The 17,410-nt window shown below is 50.1% G+C and overlaps 1 protein-coding gene across 2 annotated transcripts in view; it reads left to right on the forward strand.

The window, feature by feature from the left end:
- The first annotated feature begins 307 nt into the window (after positions 1-307).
- Positions 308-17,410, forward strand: part of kat6a (K(lysine) acetyltransferase 6A) — a 28,409-nt gene continuing 11,306 nt past the window's right edge. Inside the window, exons 1-10 of one of the 2 annotated variants that reach the window (XM_031570407.2) lie at positions 308-522; positions 2,240-3,665; positions 12,759-12,867; positions 13,108-13,223; positions 13,572-13,653; positions 13,793-13,907; positions 14,443-14,801; positions 15,002-15,114; positions 16,372-16,487; positions 16,798-16,939. In XM_031570407.2, coding sequence (XP_031426267.1) covers positions 2,970-3,665; positions 12,759-12,867; positions 13,108-13,223; positions 13,572-13,653; positions 13,793-13,907; positions 14,443-14,801; positions 15,002-15,114; positions 16,372-16,487; positions 16,798-16,939 — 1,848 coding nt within the window. In that variant the 5' untranslated portion in view covers positions 308-522; positions 2,240-2,969. The remainder of the gene's footprint in view (positions 523-2,239; positions 3,666-12,758; positions 12,868-13,107; positions 13,224-13,571; positions 13,654-13,792; positions 13,908-14,442; positions 14,802-15,001; positions 15,115-16,371; positions 16,488-16,797; positions 16,940-17,410) is intronic. The other variant, XM_012815906.3, reaches the window with a different exon arrangement.

Below are 17,410 nucleotides of genomic sequence, written 5' to 3' on the forward strand. Positions count from 1 at the left end.
GCAGAATCAGGCGGGCAGTGCGGGTGTGTGTGTTTGGGGGTGGGGGGGTCCTCTCAGTTGTTAAATACCCTCTAACATTAAAACCACACTCCGTTCCTTTGATTTTGTCTTGTGCCATGATCGAGCAGCAACGAAAACGAAAAAAAAAAAATAGACGCTCCCTTAAATGTGATGTGAGCTCACACACGAGCGCACCTACCCTTTTCTCCTCTTCACCATCTGTCCCTTTCTTCCATTTCACATGAACAACGGATATTCACCCTTCACATCTACAACAGAGACGTTCCCTGTCTCCCTCCGTCGCAACCTTCTTCCCGTTCTCCCAGATTCGAGTTTGAAATATGCAGACGGTCCCTTGGTCTGGCTGTTTCCCCCCTCCCCCACCAGCCAAGCTCCTGTTTCACTCAAAGATGGCGTCAGCTCCGGAGCCATTGGTCTCTGGCTGCATTTTTGGGCTTGTTGTTGTCTGTGTTTCGAATGATTTCTGGCACATTCTGCCCGGCCACTCGACAAGAAATTCTGGTGAGTAGCGGCTAATCAGGGGATGGATATATGAAGGCTCTTGGTCTTTTTCTTTGAAAGGCGAACTGGACCCGTCCTGCCTTTCTGGGAACCGCGAGAGGTAGAGGGAAAGGGGTACGGAGAGATGAAGACCGCGAGGGGGGGCAAGGGGGGTTGGTAGGGAGGGTGGGGGGTGAGTGAGCCGAGGCCTACTTCTCTTCAACGGCCTTGTCTTCACCGCACCGCAGGCACTACGTGGGAGGGTGGGTGATAGTGAGGAAGGAAGTGGGGAAAAGGGGGAGCTACGAGGCTTGTGTAAGGACGGATCTTGCGGGGGAAGGATTTTTACTATTGGCCGAGGCTGAAGCAGGCCGTGCGGCCATGTCAAATGTAGCGCTAAGTCGCAACGCTCCACCAGGAATCTTTATTTTTCGCCTTGACTCGCTAGCCATGGTGGCGACTAGTACGCTAACTTGCATTGTGTCTTTGTAGGCCGCGGTTTCTCAGCAGGGTTTCAGTCCAGCCATTAGAAATGTAAAAACTCCAAGTGCTTGTTGTCTGTTATTGTTTGAAACCGCGGTCGTTGGAGGAATCACGTCATTGTTGATCGTATCTATGGACAATTTCCCCAGTCCAAATCACACGTTGTTGCTATATTGGAGCACTCCGAGGCTAATAACAACACCAGTTCGCGGGAAGATGTGTTGTAAGTTGAGTTTGCTACAAGCTAACACGACCAATGTAAACAGAGTCGCGCCGAGTGGCAGTCGTAGTATGTAAATAAGTGTTTGATAAATCCTTTAGTTGGGCTCTGTCATTCAGCTGTGCAGTGTAAACACTAACCTTAGCTAGTTAGCTACTCTAACTTAGCTTACTACTATGTGTTATTTTATGTCGTCAGTTTACTTGTGTAAATTGACAAATGAATGAACATAACTGTTAAATCTATATTTACTTTCCTCAAAAAGTTTGTCTTTGCGGTCATAATGTGGACAGTGGTCTAGAGGTTGAAACGGTTTTAACCGACACTATCTAAGTGTAAGTGTTTACATCTCACGTGCATGGTGGTCGTTTCCACATACATATTTCTGCCAAATATGTTATACTATAAGACGTTATTTCTGTCAAGAAAATCAGACTTCCATTTGATTCAGTTATGGTAACTTGGGTGTGGTGAAACTTACAGGTGTTGTTAGCCCATTCAGAGCTTCTTTAAGACTATTTGAAAGAAACGCTGAGCAACATATGTATAGCTAGTCTAATATGTGCAGAAGTGCTTGTTGGTTACACAAGGTAAAAAAGTTGGAGCATTTTGTGAAGTAGCTGGGGTTTGTGTGGCGGAATGCCTGAGCCACTGCTGTTTCTTGGCCCTCCAGCAGTATGTTTGGTGTGGGATGCAGAGCCACAAGATCCTGCAGGGAGGGGTTATTCCATAATTACATGTGCACCCTAACAGCAAAGCTTGTGTGCATCATGCAACCCTGCAAAGCATCTGTGTGACTTTTCATACATATATTCAGTTTTCATGGGCTTCTGTCATTTTGATGCAGGTATGCCATGTTTCATATGCTGGATATATATGTTTTATAACATGATGGTTCGTATTAATTTCCTTGTTTGTCTGTGGGGTTTTAGAACATGGCCTTTGCCGATCTGTAGAGCATCACAGAGGCAAAAGATTAGTGTCTTGACCTGTGTCCTCCATCGCTGACCTTTTGATGTGCTTTGTTACCCACAGGTTACGTTGGCTGCTGAGATACGATTGGTATAAAGACGGCCAGTTCCTGCTGCTTTCAGGGGTGAGATCTGCTGCTTTGATCCTGCCACGATACAACTCTGCAACCAGGAAGGACAGGGAGGAGACAGCAGAAAGGAATACTGGAGAGTTACTGCCCACTGAAATCTACATCTTTGACATTCAAGGTTCATTTGCTGAAGAAAAGGTCTCTGACCTGTTCCTGACACTACAGTTGATCTTTTTCAAGCACGATGGTCCGGCAGACGGACCCCGTTGAGGGGCAACCACAGTGACAAGGAGGGGACTTAAGCCTCAAGTGTGCCCTGGGGACTTGTGTGTGTGGGTGGGTGGGTGTGTGTGTCTCTACTGCTGTGGGTGATTGGGCTTGGCGGGAGGCAACCACTCACTGCCTTGCTCCACCTGCCTCCACATCCGCACCGAGCTCTGCCCATCCCGCCATTGCCGGGAGAAGGGAGAGGGCCGGGACGGGGGTCTGTTTTTTTGGGGGTGGGGGGGTCGGTGGGGGGTAGCCTATGCTATGGTGAGCTGCTCCCCGTCTGCCTGCTTGTGCTCAGACTCTGAAGAATTCTCTGTTCGGCCGCAGGACAAAGGATAGCCTCCTTGCCGAGAGTGGGGAGGCTCGAGGTGCGAGGGGGCTCAGGCCCAGCTCTTTACCTGTGCAGGTGTATAGGTTGGGGGTCTGGCCGCAGACCCGCTGACGACCGCAGACATGGTGAAGCTGGCCAACCCGCTGTACACCTCCTGGATCCTTGAGGCCATCAAGAAGGTGAAGAAGCAGAAGCAGCGGCCGTCCGAGGAGCGCATCTGCAATGCTGTGTCCATGTCGCACGGCCTCGACCGCAAGACGGTGCTGGAACAGCTGGAGCTCAGTGTCAAGGATGGTGCTATCCTCAAGGTGTCCAACAAGGGGCTCAATTCCTACAAGGACCCCGACAACCCGGGCCGACTGGCCCTGCCCAAGCCTCGGAGTGGGGGAGGATCAGGTGGTGGAGGAGGAGGGGGCGGTGGTGGTAGTAGTAGTAGTAGTGGTGGAGGCGGCGGCAGCAGCAGCAGCTCTGGGTTTCATAAGAAGCCTGGGCTGGACTGGAATAAGCTGATCAAGCGCGCGCTGGATGGTCTGCACGAGCCTGGTGGCTCCTCCATCAAGAGCATCGAGCGCTTCCTCAAGTGCCAGGCCGACGTGGCGGCCTACCTTTCAGGCAGCAGCGCGTTGGCACCGGGTCTGTTCCACCAGCAGCTGCGTGTGGCGCTGAAGCGGGCCGTGGCACACGGTCGCGTGTTCAAGCAGGGCCCGCTCTTCCGACTGGCCAGCCGCAGCTCATCCTCGCACCCAAACGACGGCACGGGCAGCGTCGCGCTCGGGACGCTGCCGCCCGTCCGCCTGCTTTCTCACGAGAAGGACAAGGTAAGAGCCCTAGAAAACGGCCATCTCCAATGTTTGTTTTGTTACAGGACCATGAGTGAGACCGGTCGAGAGTGTGAAAACAGATAGACACCTACCTGATTGGGGGTCCAGTGGTGGACAAATCCCAAGCCTGTCCAGGAGTGCTTATCCTGAAATCATTTTTGTGTAATGACCACTGGTAAATGTTATGCATTCTCCCTTGTCAAAACAGTTTTTGCACAACAACGCTTGTGCCCCAGATTATTCCAGATGATTGCAAATGCACGCCAGAACACAAAGATGGTCAAGGTGACAATCTAATGCTGATGTATACTGCACTTACATTATTTGCTAATGTATACTATACATTAACATTATTTGATCACTGCACGCTATACAAGCAGGACAAACACAGTAAAAACAGAACATTCATTCAAATAATGGGGTGCATTTGTGGTCCTGCCCTAAATTTGTGATCTCAACCATTAACTGGGGGGTATTCCAAGTATGTGCTTTAATGACAAAGCCGTTAACTCAGAGTAAGTGGTCGTAGAACAGCTGCATGGCTTTGTTTTGCCTTCTATTAGGAGGTTCACCACTTACTCTGAGTTAATGTACCTAGGTTTGCCAGAATTACCTGGGTCATGGGATCAAATCCCTGATTACAATTGTTTATCTGTACTGTAGAGAGGTGCCTTTTTTAACCAGTTCTTTTTCACTATATCTCTATTCCACATCACGTGGAGCAGGGGATTCACACACTTTGATTTTTTACTATCGTGTTTGCACTTCAAACCAGAGTGCACCAGAGTTGGCTTGCCAGCAGACGTTCAGTCAGTCCAACTTTTTGGTGCGGGTGGCAGCATTCACAGGTGTCTGGATTGGATTGTTTGCAACGTCTCAGTCAGGGGCTCTTGTTTATTTGTTTATTGTTGTTTATTGATTATCGCTCACAGTTAGCATCACTGACCTCGCCCAAGACAATCGTGCAAAATGGTCACACTTAGGGTTCAGTTACACTCCCTTGCGGAATTGAATGTGAATTTGAATGCTGTTTGTGGGTCCATATGTATGTACAATAATGTGTACGGGCCCACTCCCACCTGTAGTTTACCAGGACTTGGCGTTTACTGTCCAAAGCCTACAAGAGGAACCGTTTCCTGCCTTGTGGTTTTGCTGCTTAACTGATTTTATCTCATGTGACTTGCTGATGCTTGTATGGCTAGAAACTTGGCTTATTGCGAAGGAGTATCTTTTGTAGTTTTGTGATGTTGGTGTTGGTGTAGGTGCATTTTTGAGTACCATTGAAATCATGCCTAAATGGCTGTGGATCCCCATTGTTTTCTCCACGACAGGACTGACTGCACCTTGCATAGACTTCACTAACGGTCCTCATTGGGACAGGAAATATTTTACACGGGCACAGTTTAAAGTGTGGTTGTTGCCGCCGGTCCTTGATGAGAATATGAGCTGTGTCTTCTAATCCTGCTGCACCATGGTGCAGACATCAACCTGCGTGCGAAGGGATTGCGTGAAGATTACGGGCTGGCAGCACAAGGTCAAATTTACACACGCAGTCGGCAGGGGCCTCGGAAAGAGTTAATCTCCCATGGTGCATCAGCCCTGTGGGTCGGGGAAGAGCGACCATCGTTCCGTCCACCCGCCCCCGCTGCTGCAGCTGTTGGAGAGAGGATCAGGCAGGTAGCGACCATGACGACAGCAAGGCTCCCAACCCACCTTCTGGAGGGATGGAGATACATGAAGGGTGCCGAGTGGTGGAGAAGGTTCTGCTTTTCCCTTCACCAATGTTTAGTTGAGCTGTTGCGCAGCCTCCAGAGCAGATCTCCAGGCTGAAGGAGGAGCAAAAAGAGAAGAGGAAGGTGAATGGTGAGAGAGAGAGGCGGTAGGAGGAGAGCCATGGAGAAGAGATGAAAGGGGGCAGAGAAGAGAAGAAGAGTGAACAGAACCAGTGGAGAGGAAAGGAGGAGTGCAGTGGAGGAGAGTGAAGAGGAGGGGAGGAGAAAAGATGAGAAGAGGTCAGAGAATAGGGAATGGGGTTGGGGGGTGTGTGTGTGTGTGGGGGCGGGGGTCACGTGGGTTCTGTATCCTGCCGAGGCTGGCGACCAGCTGCAAGGCTGCTCCCTGTCAGGAGTTGTCAGGAGATGAGCGAAAGAGGGAAGGAGAGAAGGAGGGAGGGAAGCAGGCAGGCAGGCAGGCAGGCAGGCAGAGAGGGAGGGTTAGAAAGAGGGAGCAGTGGGAGGGAGGGGAGTAGGAGCTAGTAGAAAAAGAGCGGGAGGAAGAGGGAAGGAGAGAGAGGGAGGCCGGGAAAAGAGACCGGTAGCGTCACAGCCAGTGGCAGAGGAAGAGGCTGGGCAGACGCTTGCTCTGTGCGTCTCTGTCTCTCTCTGTCTCTCTCTCTCTCTTTCTCTCTCAGCTGGCTACTCAGCATGAGACAAGAGGCAGAGCAGCAGACACGCAGGCGACAGGAGCCAGGGAACACACCCACTGCTGTAACCCGATAGACAACAGCCAGCCAGGACTCAGTGTCTGCTCCCTAGAGGCACAGCACACACCCACATGCGTGCACACAGAGCAAACACACCCATGCACGCTCACAGTACACTCACACATGCCCTCCACATACACATACACAGGACTCACGCACTTCCACCTGTATGCGTACTCAGAGTACATACAGCACAAACACAAGTACACCTGCCACTGCCTCCATATGTATGCCCATGGCACACACACACACACACACACACACACACACACACACACACACACACACACGACTCAAGAGTTGCCCATTCAGTAGACCTTTTGAGTCGTATATCAGTTATACATGTGTAATGTACCAGCCATGTCTGACAGAAGATGTGTGTCAGACAGTGCTTTTGCCCACTCTTAAACCTGCATAGGCGTGTAGTTTAGCTGCTGGGCTTCTAGTTGTGCATGATCACACCTTTATGGTATTAAGACATCCACTGTGGTTTTACCCTAAAGCCCTGAGATAGGGGATGAACCATAGCTATGGATCTCCTTTCTCTCTGGAGGCACCTTAGCCTCTGCGACTCTCCCAGCTCCATAGCCCAGCGTGCAAGAGGAAACCAGACAGGTAGCAGAGACACTGACTTACACCGCTGCACGTGTGAAAACATCAAGGAACAGTATCAGTATAATGGCGCTCAGAGTGTAGTTTAGCATATTTACAGTAGGCTAGGATAGAAGCAGTGCTGGAGCTGAGTGAGCGCTTGGCAGGCGATGAATGTGTTGTACCACACCTCGCCAATTCAAACAGAGTTCTGATAAGAAGTGGGCGTAAGCCGTTTCTCGCACCTAAATGGGGCACTTGGTTAAGTAGTAGTAGCAGCAGCAGGAGGAAGAGGAAGAGGAGGAGGGGTGGTGGGTGGGGAGGGTAACAGCACCACAGCATTTGGGATCTAATCTGTGGCACGTGCTGAATAAGAGAATGCTTTACGGCTAGGTGGCTCCGTGTCAAGTAGCTAACTTTTTTTTTAAGGCGCCATTGCATTCGCGTAGTTACCTGTGTTTGCTCATCTCCTCTCAGTGACAGCCTGCCACACTTGCTGTGTTTGGACACGGGAGGGGAGAGGAGAGAGAGCTCATTACTGGCTAGTATTAGCATTCTCTGGGTTGTGATTTAGTAAGAGGGGGAGAGCGAGCAAGATGAAGAGGGAGAGGGAGAGAGAGGGGGGGGGAAAAAAAAGCAAAACAAATGGCTAAGCACTAGCTCTGACCCCATTGCAGGGGGTGGATGAGGAGGAGGGGGTGGATTTGTGTACTCTACACCAGAATGACTGTGTCACACACCGCTCTATTCAAACAGCTACGGCCAGACTCGCTCACTCATTCTGCCCGCTAATAGGGGGTCATTGCCAGGCCATGAGGGGGGGTGGGAGTCAAATCAGGGTCATGGATATATAGATAGCAAATGCTCATTTCTTTTGGGAGCTGCAGCAAGCGCCGATGACGGCCGTGTGAATCTGAAAAGCCATTAGGTGGGATGGGCCTTAATGTGTGTGTGTGTGTGTGTGTGTGTGTGTGTTAGATGCACTTACACAGCAGGGTTAAACCTGTATGTGTCCACCCCCCAAACACAGCCGCCCCCCACCCTAGGCCCGGTCACCATGAGGACGTGTGAAAGCCACACCGTCCCAACCTCTAGTTGACCCCCCTGATGCTTCATGCACACGCTTGAGAGTGTGTGTGTCATGTGGAGAGCGACGCCACCATCCTCTCTCTCTCTCTGTCTCTTTCTATCTCTCCCTGGCACTGATGCCGAGGCCACCAGCGGCGTAGATCTGTAGACGTCGCCAGTGGTCTGCTGTCCATGTGTGGCCTTCTAGAAGCCGAGCTCGGAGCACATGCTTTGTTTTATTTATTTTTCGGTTGTTGTTTTGGCTCAAGGTGAAAGGGAGCAGCGGAACGAAGCCGACTAGAATGCAGAAGACCACTGAGCATTGATTACCTGCCGCTCATGTCATCTTCAGGACCTGCAGACACATACACGTACGCACACACAAGCATGAACACACACACGCTTGAACAAACACACACACACACACACACATGCAATCTGGCTGATGTCAGTGAAGCAGTAGCACTTTGTATGCACACACATTTTGCACACATAGAGGAATGAGCAATCCTTTCCTTCAGCTGCCCACCCCCCGGCCAACACACACACACACACACACACACACACACACACATTCACATTCACGGAGGTCAATAAACACTCATCTCTCATGGCCATGTCAATATATCAGACAAGACAGCAGTCAGTTGCCGTGTGGGCTTTTGGAGGGAAGTCCTAACCACCACGACTGGTTCTGCTATGGCCTTTTTCCGTTTAAGATCGGGCCAGCCCCAGGCTTTTCCTTAGGCGTAAGCTCTGGTGAATTGCCTTCTGTTTTCATCAGTTGTAATATCGGGGACATTCGCAAACAGAACAACACCGCTAGAAACCTCTTAATATACGTAAAAGAAAGGAAAACGACATGTCAACAAATAGTTGAAAACGGTGTCCTTGATTCTTTTGCAAAGTTTCGATTTATTCGTAGATAGTCTTTCTTTCTTATCCGTTGCTAAACAGCCTAAACTAACGCTACCTGTCTGTTTTAGAATTTCTCTGGTTTTAATGTTGCATTTTTTTCCACTCCAAAGGTCCTTAGTTCAGCCCTAACTGAGGCCGTTTGGGCCATGGCCCCGGTCCAGCCTTAGAGAAGTCCTAGTCACCAGGGTTTTACCCCTTAGTGAAAATGCACCATTAATGTTTGTTAGTGTTTGCCCTGAGCAGCCAAATGACCAATAAGCTCTTAATATTACTCCTACTCATCTTTTCATCATCATAAGAGCAGCAGAGCTCGATCCCGCGGCCTACCATTGTAACTGGACGGGCCAAACAACAACCAAAACACTGAGAATGAGTTGTGGCCCCAAGCCAACTGGCCACTCATCGGACATTAAAGTAGTTGCAGTGGTCGCCATAGTACACACACACACACACACACACAGCACAGCACGCATTTAGATCACAAAGCATCCTCTCCTGTGCCAAGCCAACATGTGTGTATAATGGCTGGGTAGTTTGCTCCCTCTTGCCTAATGTCTTGTGGTCAGGGGTATCATGAATTGAGCAGGTTGCAGTAAATCCATAATCAGACGGCTTGAGCCTGGTTTATCAATAGAGATTATCCGCCATGTGTCAGTGCCATGTGGGCACAACACTGCCTCTCCAGGCTACTACTTGCCAGCCGAGTGTGAAGTGCCAACAGAAGCAACAGAGATGAATGAGTGGATATATAGTTTTTCTGCCTCAGACTTAAGAACGGCTTAGTAGTTTAAAGTTACATCAGACCATTGGCCGTCTTGAAAGGAGTGAGCGATCAACAGAAAAAAAGGTGTGAAGTCAGGGGAAATGGAGGGGAATTTGAGGTCACAAATTCACACAGGGATCTCCAGAGCCTGCCTATCCTTCTCATACACACGAACACTGTGTGTAACCTGTGTGTGGGCGTTTGCAGGGAAAGGCAGTGTGTTCCTTGCAGACATCTGGCCGGAGCTTTGGTATGACTATTCACAGTTTTAGATTTTGTGTGTATCCTGTTCCATGACCAATGAGCGGGTGTTGAAGGGACAGGCCTTAGCCTAAGTTTCAAGGTGTTTTTAGTCAGAGGGTGAGGGAGATCGGCTTCACATGTTAATAAGAACCTTGACTAGAATGGAGACAAGGACGGCAAGGACGAGTGTCTTTCTCTCACGCACTGGTTTCTCGCTTACTCCTCTCCTCTGCCTCTCCCCTTTTCTCGCTCTTTATCGTGTGCCATAATTAGTGCTCTCTCTCTCCTTCCTTGGGGCACTTTTTTCCTCTCACCCCCCACTCCCTTTAATCTCCCTTTTGCTCCATTCTGCCAGAGAGCTGGTCATAGTTTGTGTGTTGAGGATCAAAATAAGATAATGTTTTTGTGACTGACAAGTCAGGCAGCGTGAAGAGCACTTCATATTCAGCTTATAGTCTTACTACCTGGTGGAATTTCTGCAGTTCCTTTTTGTTCTTAGGTTGACATGTGATGTGCGTGCGTGCGCGTGCGCGTGTGTGTGTGTGTGTGTGTGTGTGTGTGTGTGTGTGTGTGTGTGTGTGTGTGTGTGTGTGTGTGTGTGCCCGCCTGTGCGCGTGCCTGGGTTTGCTGAACATCTTCTCCATGGTTGAGTCTGTTAACCCTGTGACCCTGTGATTGTTTGTGAGATGAGGCCGTTGTACAGGTTGAGCAGGTTAATGGTAGCACGTGCCCCAGTGGTTCAGCCTGAGAGTTCAAGCCTGGTGGTGGCAGCTCATATAATCGCCCACAGTATTCCTTGCTAATACATCCTTACAGTTCCATGGGTCTGGTTTAACCAGCTGGATTAGGGTTTGAGTGTAGACACTCAACTCAACGGCTTACGCTGCTGGCAGTTCCAGACACACTAACTGGGATACTGTGGTCACACCCAAACAGAGCCCAGAAGTGAGAGGAGAGTTGTTCTGAATCCAAATCTAAGCACCTCTGGGACATTTTACAGCTCTAAGCAGTTCGGCAGAAGAAAAGGTGCTTATTATAGTAAACAAATCTGTATTTACAAGAACAGACGGTAATGGGCAGTTAAGCTAGAAAAGCTAGTGAGATTTCGGTGTGCTAAAGTTTGGAAAATGCAAAGCGGTTGTTTGCGTGTGGGTGGTTGTGTCTCTTTCCGTGTGTGTGTGTGTGTGTGTGTGGAGGGGTGGGTATCTGTGTGTTTGCAGGAGAAGAGTGAAAAAAAAAATCTCTTTCACCCAGCAATCTGCACAGTGTCACTCAAACCATAATTGCCCCAAGGGACGTTTATGTCTGCACACAAGTGAATGGCTTTTGAAGCCAGGATGGTGTGGCAGTGAAGGAATGTTTTTTTCCTTTGAAGAGAGAATTCAAAAAGAGAGCAGAAAATGAAGGGGAGAAAGAAAGTGTCTTTGGAGAGAAACGGGGATGGAGTCTGCATGATGACCAAGCCCCGATTAGGCTAGCTGTAGCTAAGCAGTTGAGGTGATTGAAGCATCTGGACTGTTTTTGTGCAGAAGTATTCTATTTTTCCCTCTCTTTCTTTCACCCTTTCAGTCTCTCTCTTCTCTCCCTTTCTCCCCCCCCTCAGCACTTCCTTGGGGCGAGACGTGGTCCTGCGATGAGCTCGAGAGCCTGAGTCAGAGGGAAATGAACCCAATAAATCACCTTCTCTCCCCTGTCTCTCCTCTGCCTGGACCTGCTCTCTCTCCTCTCTCTCTCTCTCTCTCTCTCTCTCTCTCTCTCTTCTCTCCCTCTGTCTCTCTCTCTCCCCCACTCTCACACTCACTCACTGTCTTGCTTGCTTGCTTGCTCACCCCACCCACCACCACCGGCCCTGGCCCCATGCTTAAGCAGACCATCTCTCTCACTCTGTCAGTTTCTTTTTTTCGTCTCTCTCTCTTTCTTCCTCCTGTTCTCTGCCTCTTTGTCTTTCCTCTTGTCTTCTCCTTTACTCTTCTCTGCAACACCTCCGTTTGTCTCTCGTATTAGCTTTTAGATCTGGACAGACCAGGGCTTAAAGCTTTCCCGACCACTGGCTGGAATCCATTTTCTCACGTTTCAGGCTCCTCTCTGTCCCTGCTTTACTCCCTCTTTTGTGTGTGTGTGTGTGTGTGTGTGTGTGTGTGTGTGTGTGTGTGTGTGTGTGTGTGTGTGTGTGTGTGTGTGAGAGAGAGAGAGAAGCTCATCTTGGGTGGTGCATGCTTGATCTCCTCTCTCTCTCTCTCTCCCTCCCTCCCTCCCTCCTTCTCTCTCCCTCTCTGCCTCTCTCTCTCCCTCGTACGTGTTGAAAGATTAATGGCATCCAGGAGCTGTATGTCAGATGGCAGGCTACAGAATAAGCATCAAAACAGGTCTCTGTGGCTCCCTTTGAAGAGGAACCCTCTGCATATCCTCCACAGAGAAATTATTTCTCCTCTCTGGCCAACATGTGGCGGAAGAAAAACAATTCCTCCAGCTATGGTTCTTCCGTAGCACTCTCTTCCACACACACGGACACACACGGACACACACGGACACACACGGACACACACGGACACACACGGACACACACGGACACACACGGACACACACGGACACACACACGGACACACACACTTAAGAACGTTTGAAAGACAAGATCTGGTGTGTGCCGATTTCAACATCATTAAAACGTGTCATGCGTTGGTGTCTGGTGAATGGGTGTGATGGCGAGCGTCGCTGTGGCGTGCACACTGACACGGCTTTGGCGTGCCATATGACGCACCGAATGAAGTGTGATTAAAACTGGCGGCGCACTCTCTCCGTGACAAGCGGAGCGCCGGCCAGATAGACAGAAGTGTGACTATATGGACCCACAGGGTGACTGCAGTGTGGTCACTGCCACACAATGCCTCCGTTTCAGGGAGAAGTGAGTGACCGTATCTCTCTTTCTCTTTCTATCTCTCCCTCTCTCTCTCTCTCTCCCACATCCCCCATTTTTCTCCTCTGCTTTCTCTTTATCTCTCTTTCTCTCCCTACTTCCATCTTTCAGCCTGTGGCTGAGCCAATTCCTATCTGCAGCTTCTGTCTGGGGACCAAGGAGCAGAACCGCGACAAGAAGCCGGAGGAGCTCATCTCCTGCGCGGACTGTGGCAACAGCGGTGAGTCTCAGCCTCCACCACCCTGCCACCCCCCCAAGTACACACACACACACACACACACACACACTCTCCTATAACAACACACACACACTGTGTAGATTAGCTGTAGGAGAAGCACTGAGCTGCACCTGTCTTCCAGTCTTCCCTCCACCCCCCACCCCCCATCCAAAGTGTGCTAACTGTGGCTGTTGGACTGCTCGGCTGACCCATTGTAAGGTTTTCTCTCTCTGTCCTCCCCAGGACACCCATCCTGTCTGAAGTTCTCCCCTGAGCTGACGGAGCGGGTCAAAGCTCTGTGGTGGCAGTGTATCGAGTGCAAGACCTGCAGCAACTGCCAGGACCAGGGCAAGAATGCGGTAAGAACACACACACACACACACACACACACACACGGATTGTTTTTGTTCTGGTGTGCATGGGAGGGGCAGGGCAAACGGTTGCACTGGCGGCAGGTCGCTGGGTCTGAGCTGGCCTCTCATCGGGCTTGTGATGCGTGGCAGGTTTGGACAGCGGCGCCGTGGTCATTTCCCCCTTCTGCTCAGCTGTCAGTCAAACCCCCTCTCAGCCTCAAGCCTGGTGTGCAGGAGCTGAGAGAATGTGCAACTGGTCAAAATGTTGGAAGATTTTTGACAGATCCCATTTCTTTCCCTCCTTCTTCCTCTCTCTCTCTCGCGCTCTCTCTCTCGCTCTGTGCCTCTTTACAGGAGAATATGTTGTTTTGTGATTCCTGTGACCGGGGTTTCCACATGGAGTGCTGTGACCCCCCACTGTTGCGGATGCCAAAAGGTACGTGTGCCATCTCCACCCCTGCAACCCTGTTTTCCCCACCCTCTCCCCGTTCACAGTAATGAAAATAGCTCCTTGTAAAAAAAATCCGTCTTTGGGTGTGTGATGGTGGCTAACCCTGCCCCCTTTGGCTCACCAGGCATGTGGATCTGTCAGATCTGCCGGCCGAGGGAAAAGGGACGACGGCTCTTACACGAGAAAGCAGCACAAATCAAGCGGCGCTACAACAACCCGCTGGGGAGGCCCAAGAACAGGTAGGACAGCTGTCAGCCTGTGGAATGCAACACACTTATAAAGCACATAAATGGAGCCGCATGAGTTTTCACTTGCTTTACAACCTTCCTTTAGACTTTAAACACAGGTGTCTACTCAGAGTACTGCTTTGAGAGACTGTATAGAAGTGTCATTGATTAAATGTCAGAAATGTGTCTATAATTCTTGGCTATAGACATGACCTGTGTTTTTCTCTCCATTTGTTGGAAGTCGTGTGCCATTTTGGACAACGGCCTCTTTTGGTGTGTTTATCTGATTCACACATAGCTTCCCACATAGACAAATTGCTTAGCTTAATTCCTAAGTTATGAGTTGTTGATATAAGCATCCATTGGAATAAATAAGTATTATAAATTATGAGTCTTGATTTGAGATTGGTCTTGGACTTGTTTGACTTCAGAGGCCCATATTTGCTTTTCTGAACCCCCCCCCCCACACAACTGTCTCTGTATGCAAATGTTAATTTTACAGCCAGCACCCCTCACCCATCATGATTGTGTGTGTATATATGTCTAGGTCTAAACGGCCCTTTAAGAAGCTTCGCGGGAGCGGAGGTGGTCGGGGCCGTCGGCGGGGGCGGGGGCGGCCTTCGGCAGCTGACCGGCGGTCGCAGGGCTCCTCGTCGCCACACTCCTCGTCCAGCTCCTCGTGCGAGGGCTACCCGGGCGACGACCAGCTGCTTTTCCCCATGCGTCATGACGACATGGAGCCCGGCAGCCTGCACTTCAACAAGAAGACCAAGGGCCTGATCGACGCGCTCAGCAAGTTCTTCACACCCTCGCCAGATGGGCGCAAGGCGCGCTCAGAGATGGTGGACTACTCGCAGTGCCGCATCCGCAAGAAGAGCTGCCGCAAAGGCGACGATGACCGCTCAGGTAGTGCGACCGCCTTTAAAGTCAGTCTGGTGAACAGGCCAAGATTAATCCTTCATCCCAAGCATGTGGAACAATGCTGTAAAAGAAACAATGCTTTATACTTTATAGTCTTTTGAGATTATGATATATATGTATGGGAGGTTTTGACCTTGGTCTGCACAGTAAGTGACTGTTTGTCCCAATTGTTGTCCATCTCACAGACAATCAGGATGGCGATGACTGGCATGAGGAAGAGGATAAACCGCCAGGGCACGAGAACCTGACTGAGAAAGATGTTGAGCTCTTCAGACACATTCAGCTAGTGGCACTACAGGTATGGAGAAAGGAGCGCTTCAGGAAACGCTTTAGCTTGCACCCCATTTCTGCTATTTTCCCTGTTAGACTTACAGTTCACTTTAGCGGTGGAAAATGTTTGGTTGAAGGTCTAGACTCTGATACAGGTGGAGTGGAAATCAGTCCTTTAACAGCCTGTAACCAGTCTCCTACTTTTAGTTAACTTTCGCAAGTGCTTTGAAATCTAGCACACCGGCCTGTGCCACTAAATATAGTACTTTTGGGCAAATCTCCCACTGTGATGCACTCACAATAGTAGGTGTTTGTCAGAGTGTTTGGACCTCCCGCTAAGGCAAATGACTACCGTAGTGGTGGAGGGATGTGTCTTTAGATACTCACTGCCCCTGTGAGGAGATTGGCCCCGTGGGGCTGGGATGATGGGTTGTGGAGGTCTGACCTCTCGCTGCAGAGGGAGCTCATCACTATGTGGCCATGACGGAGATTTATTTCATGGCGACGGGAGAGCAACTGCTCGTTTAATGATGGCATCCATGCAATGTACTTGGACATACGTCCAGAGGTTTCCTCAGTGAATGCGATGCCCAATTAAACATTTGAATGGTCTCATGTTGAGTTATCTGGGTTGATTATGGCTTGGTGGTTAGGGTTTAGTTTCAGTGGTTACTTCTGCTTTTTAATGGAGATGTGCTACAGCATGCCAAAGGTGTGGCGTATGCTTGTGTGAAGTAAGCACTTTTTCTGAAATGTTCTTCTTTGGTATGTGTTAACTGATGCCGTGTGTGTCTGTGTGTGTAAAAGTGGGGGCAGGGTTGAGGGGCCTCCTGGCTTGGCTGCTACAGGAAGCATGTGGTCACCATTGCATAGCAGCAGAGGCAGTGAGGCAGGCAGTCAGCTCTGAGTGGCAGCTGCCTGCAGTTTACCCCAAACAGCACAGCGAGCTAATAATAATCTCCTCAGCAGCAGCCCAGGAGCTGTGGCAAAGGTGTGTGCGTGTGCGTGTGTGTGTGGGAGTGTGGGTGTGTGTGACACAAGTGTACACCCTGCAGCGTGCCTGCCAAGTCCCAGTGTGCTTTGGCAGAGTTTGGGGTCCTGGCAGGCGAGAGGGGAGGGGGAGGTGTGGAGGGTGTAATCCCTGTGCTGTAATCTGTCTGTCTGCTCCGCACTTGGTTTTCTTAATCCCCCGTGGCAAACCTGCGCTCAGCCTGATATCTCCTCTTCCTCTTCCCCCACCCTCCTCCTCCTCCTCCTCCTCCTCCGTCTTCTTGTGTCTGTGCAGAAAGTTGGGGTGACGGGACCCCCTGATCCGCACATGCGCTGCCCGTCTGTCATCGAATTTGGGAAGTACGAGATCCAGACGTGGTACTCGTCTCCCTACCCACAGGAGTTCAGCAGGTAACTACCGCGCTCACACTAGTTGCTATGGGCCCTGGCCTTCCCATTTGTGTGCAGAGAGCTTGCATTATGTCACAGAGGGACGAGTAACTTCATCTGACCTTTTTGTTAAATCCTGTCTTGGATTCTGTCTCTGTTTTCCTCCTAATAATTAAAAATGCTATTTTCTCACCATTTAACACTATTTATGTATTTTATTTCCATTTATCTACTCTATCGCTTTTTACAGTATTTGTTGCTATTGATCCAGTTTATCGCATTTATTGCAGTTTATCCGTATTTAACACCATTTATCCATTTTCCATTTCAGACTGCCCAAGCTGTACTTGTGTGAGTTTTGCCTGCGCTACATGAAGAGCCGCAGCATCCTGTACCAGCACATGCGCAAGTGTGGCTGGTTCCACCCCCCAGCCAATGAGATCTACCGGAAGGATGACGTCTCTGTGTTTGAGGTGAGGAAGCAGGGGAGGCCTGGGGGCCCCGCCACACATGCCACACAGGGACCGGGCCCCCACCCACACACACCGTCACTTCCTCCACTTCCTGTTTTGTGGGGTGATGTGTGCTTCTCATCCTCCCACAAGCCCCCCGCCAGCTGTTTGCCAAATGCACAGACTGTCAAGAGTTCTGGGTTAATGGGTCTCTGACACTCCAGGAACACGCTAGGTTGACATCTGGAAATGTTGGAAAGCGTGCACTCTAGGAACTGTGACGCAGAATAATCAGTCGCCTTAATTTGATTTGTGTAATCAGTGATCTTAATTTGTTGTAATACAGATTAGAGTCATGTTTTGTTGTTGGAATGTTGGCTTCACGTCAAACCGGTTCCCTGTCTTCTGACTGTACGGTAGGGACCAGAGTGTCACGAGACGTGCGTGGGCGGAAGGTTCACAGGCGCCTGTGTGAGGTCTAATGTCTGCTTT

This window comes from Clupea harengus, chromosome 7, assembly GCF_900700415.2.
Source record: "Clupea harengus chromosome 7, Ch_v2.0.2, whole genome shotgun sequence".
Classification (NCBI taxonomy): Eukaryota; Metazoa; Chordata; class Actinopteri; order Clupeiformes; family Clupeidae; genus Clupea; species Clupea harengus.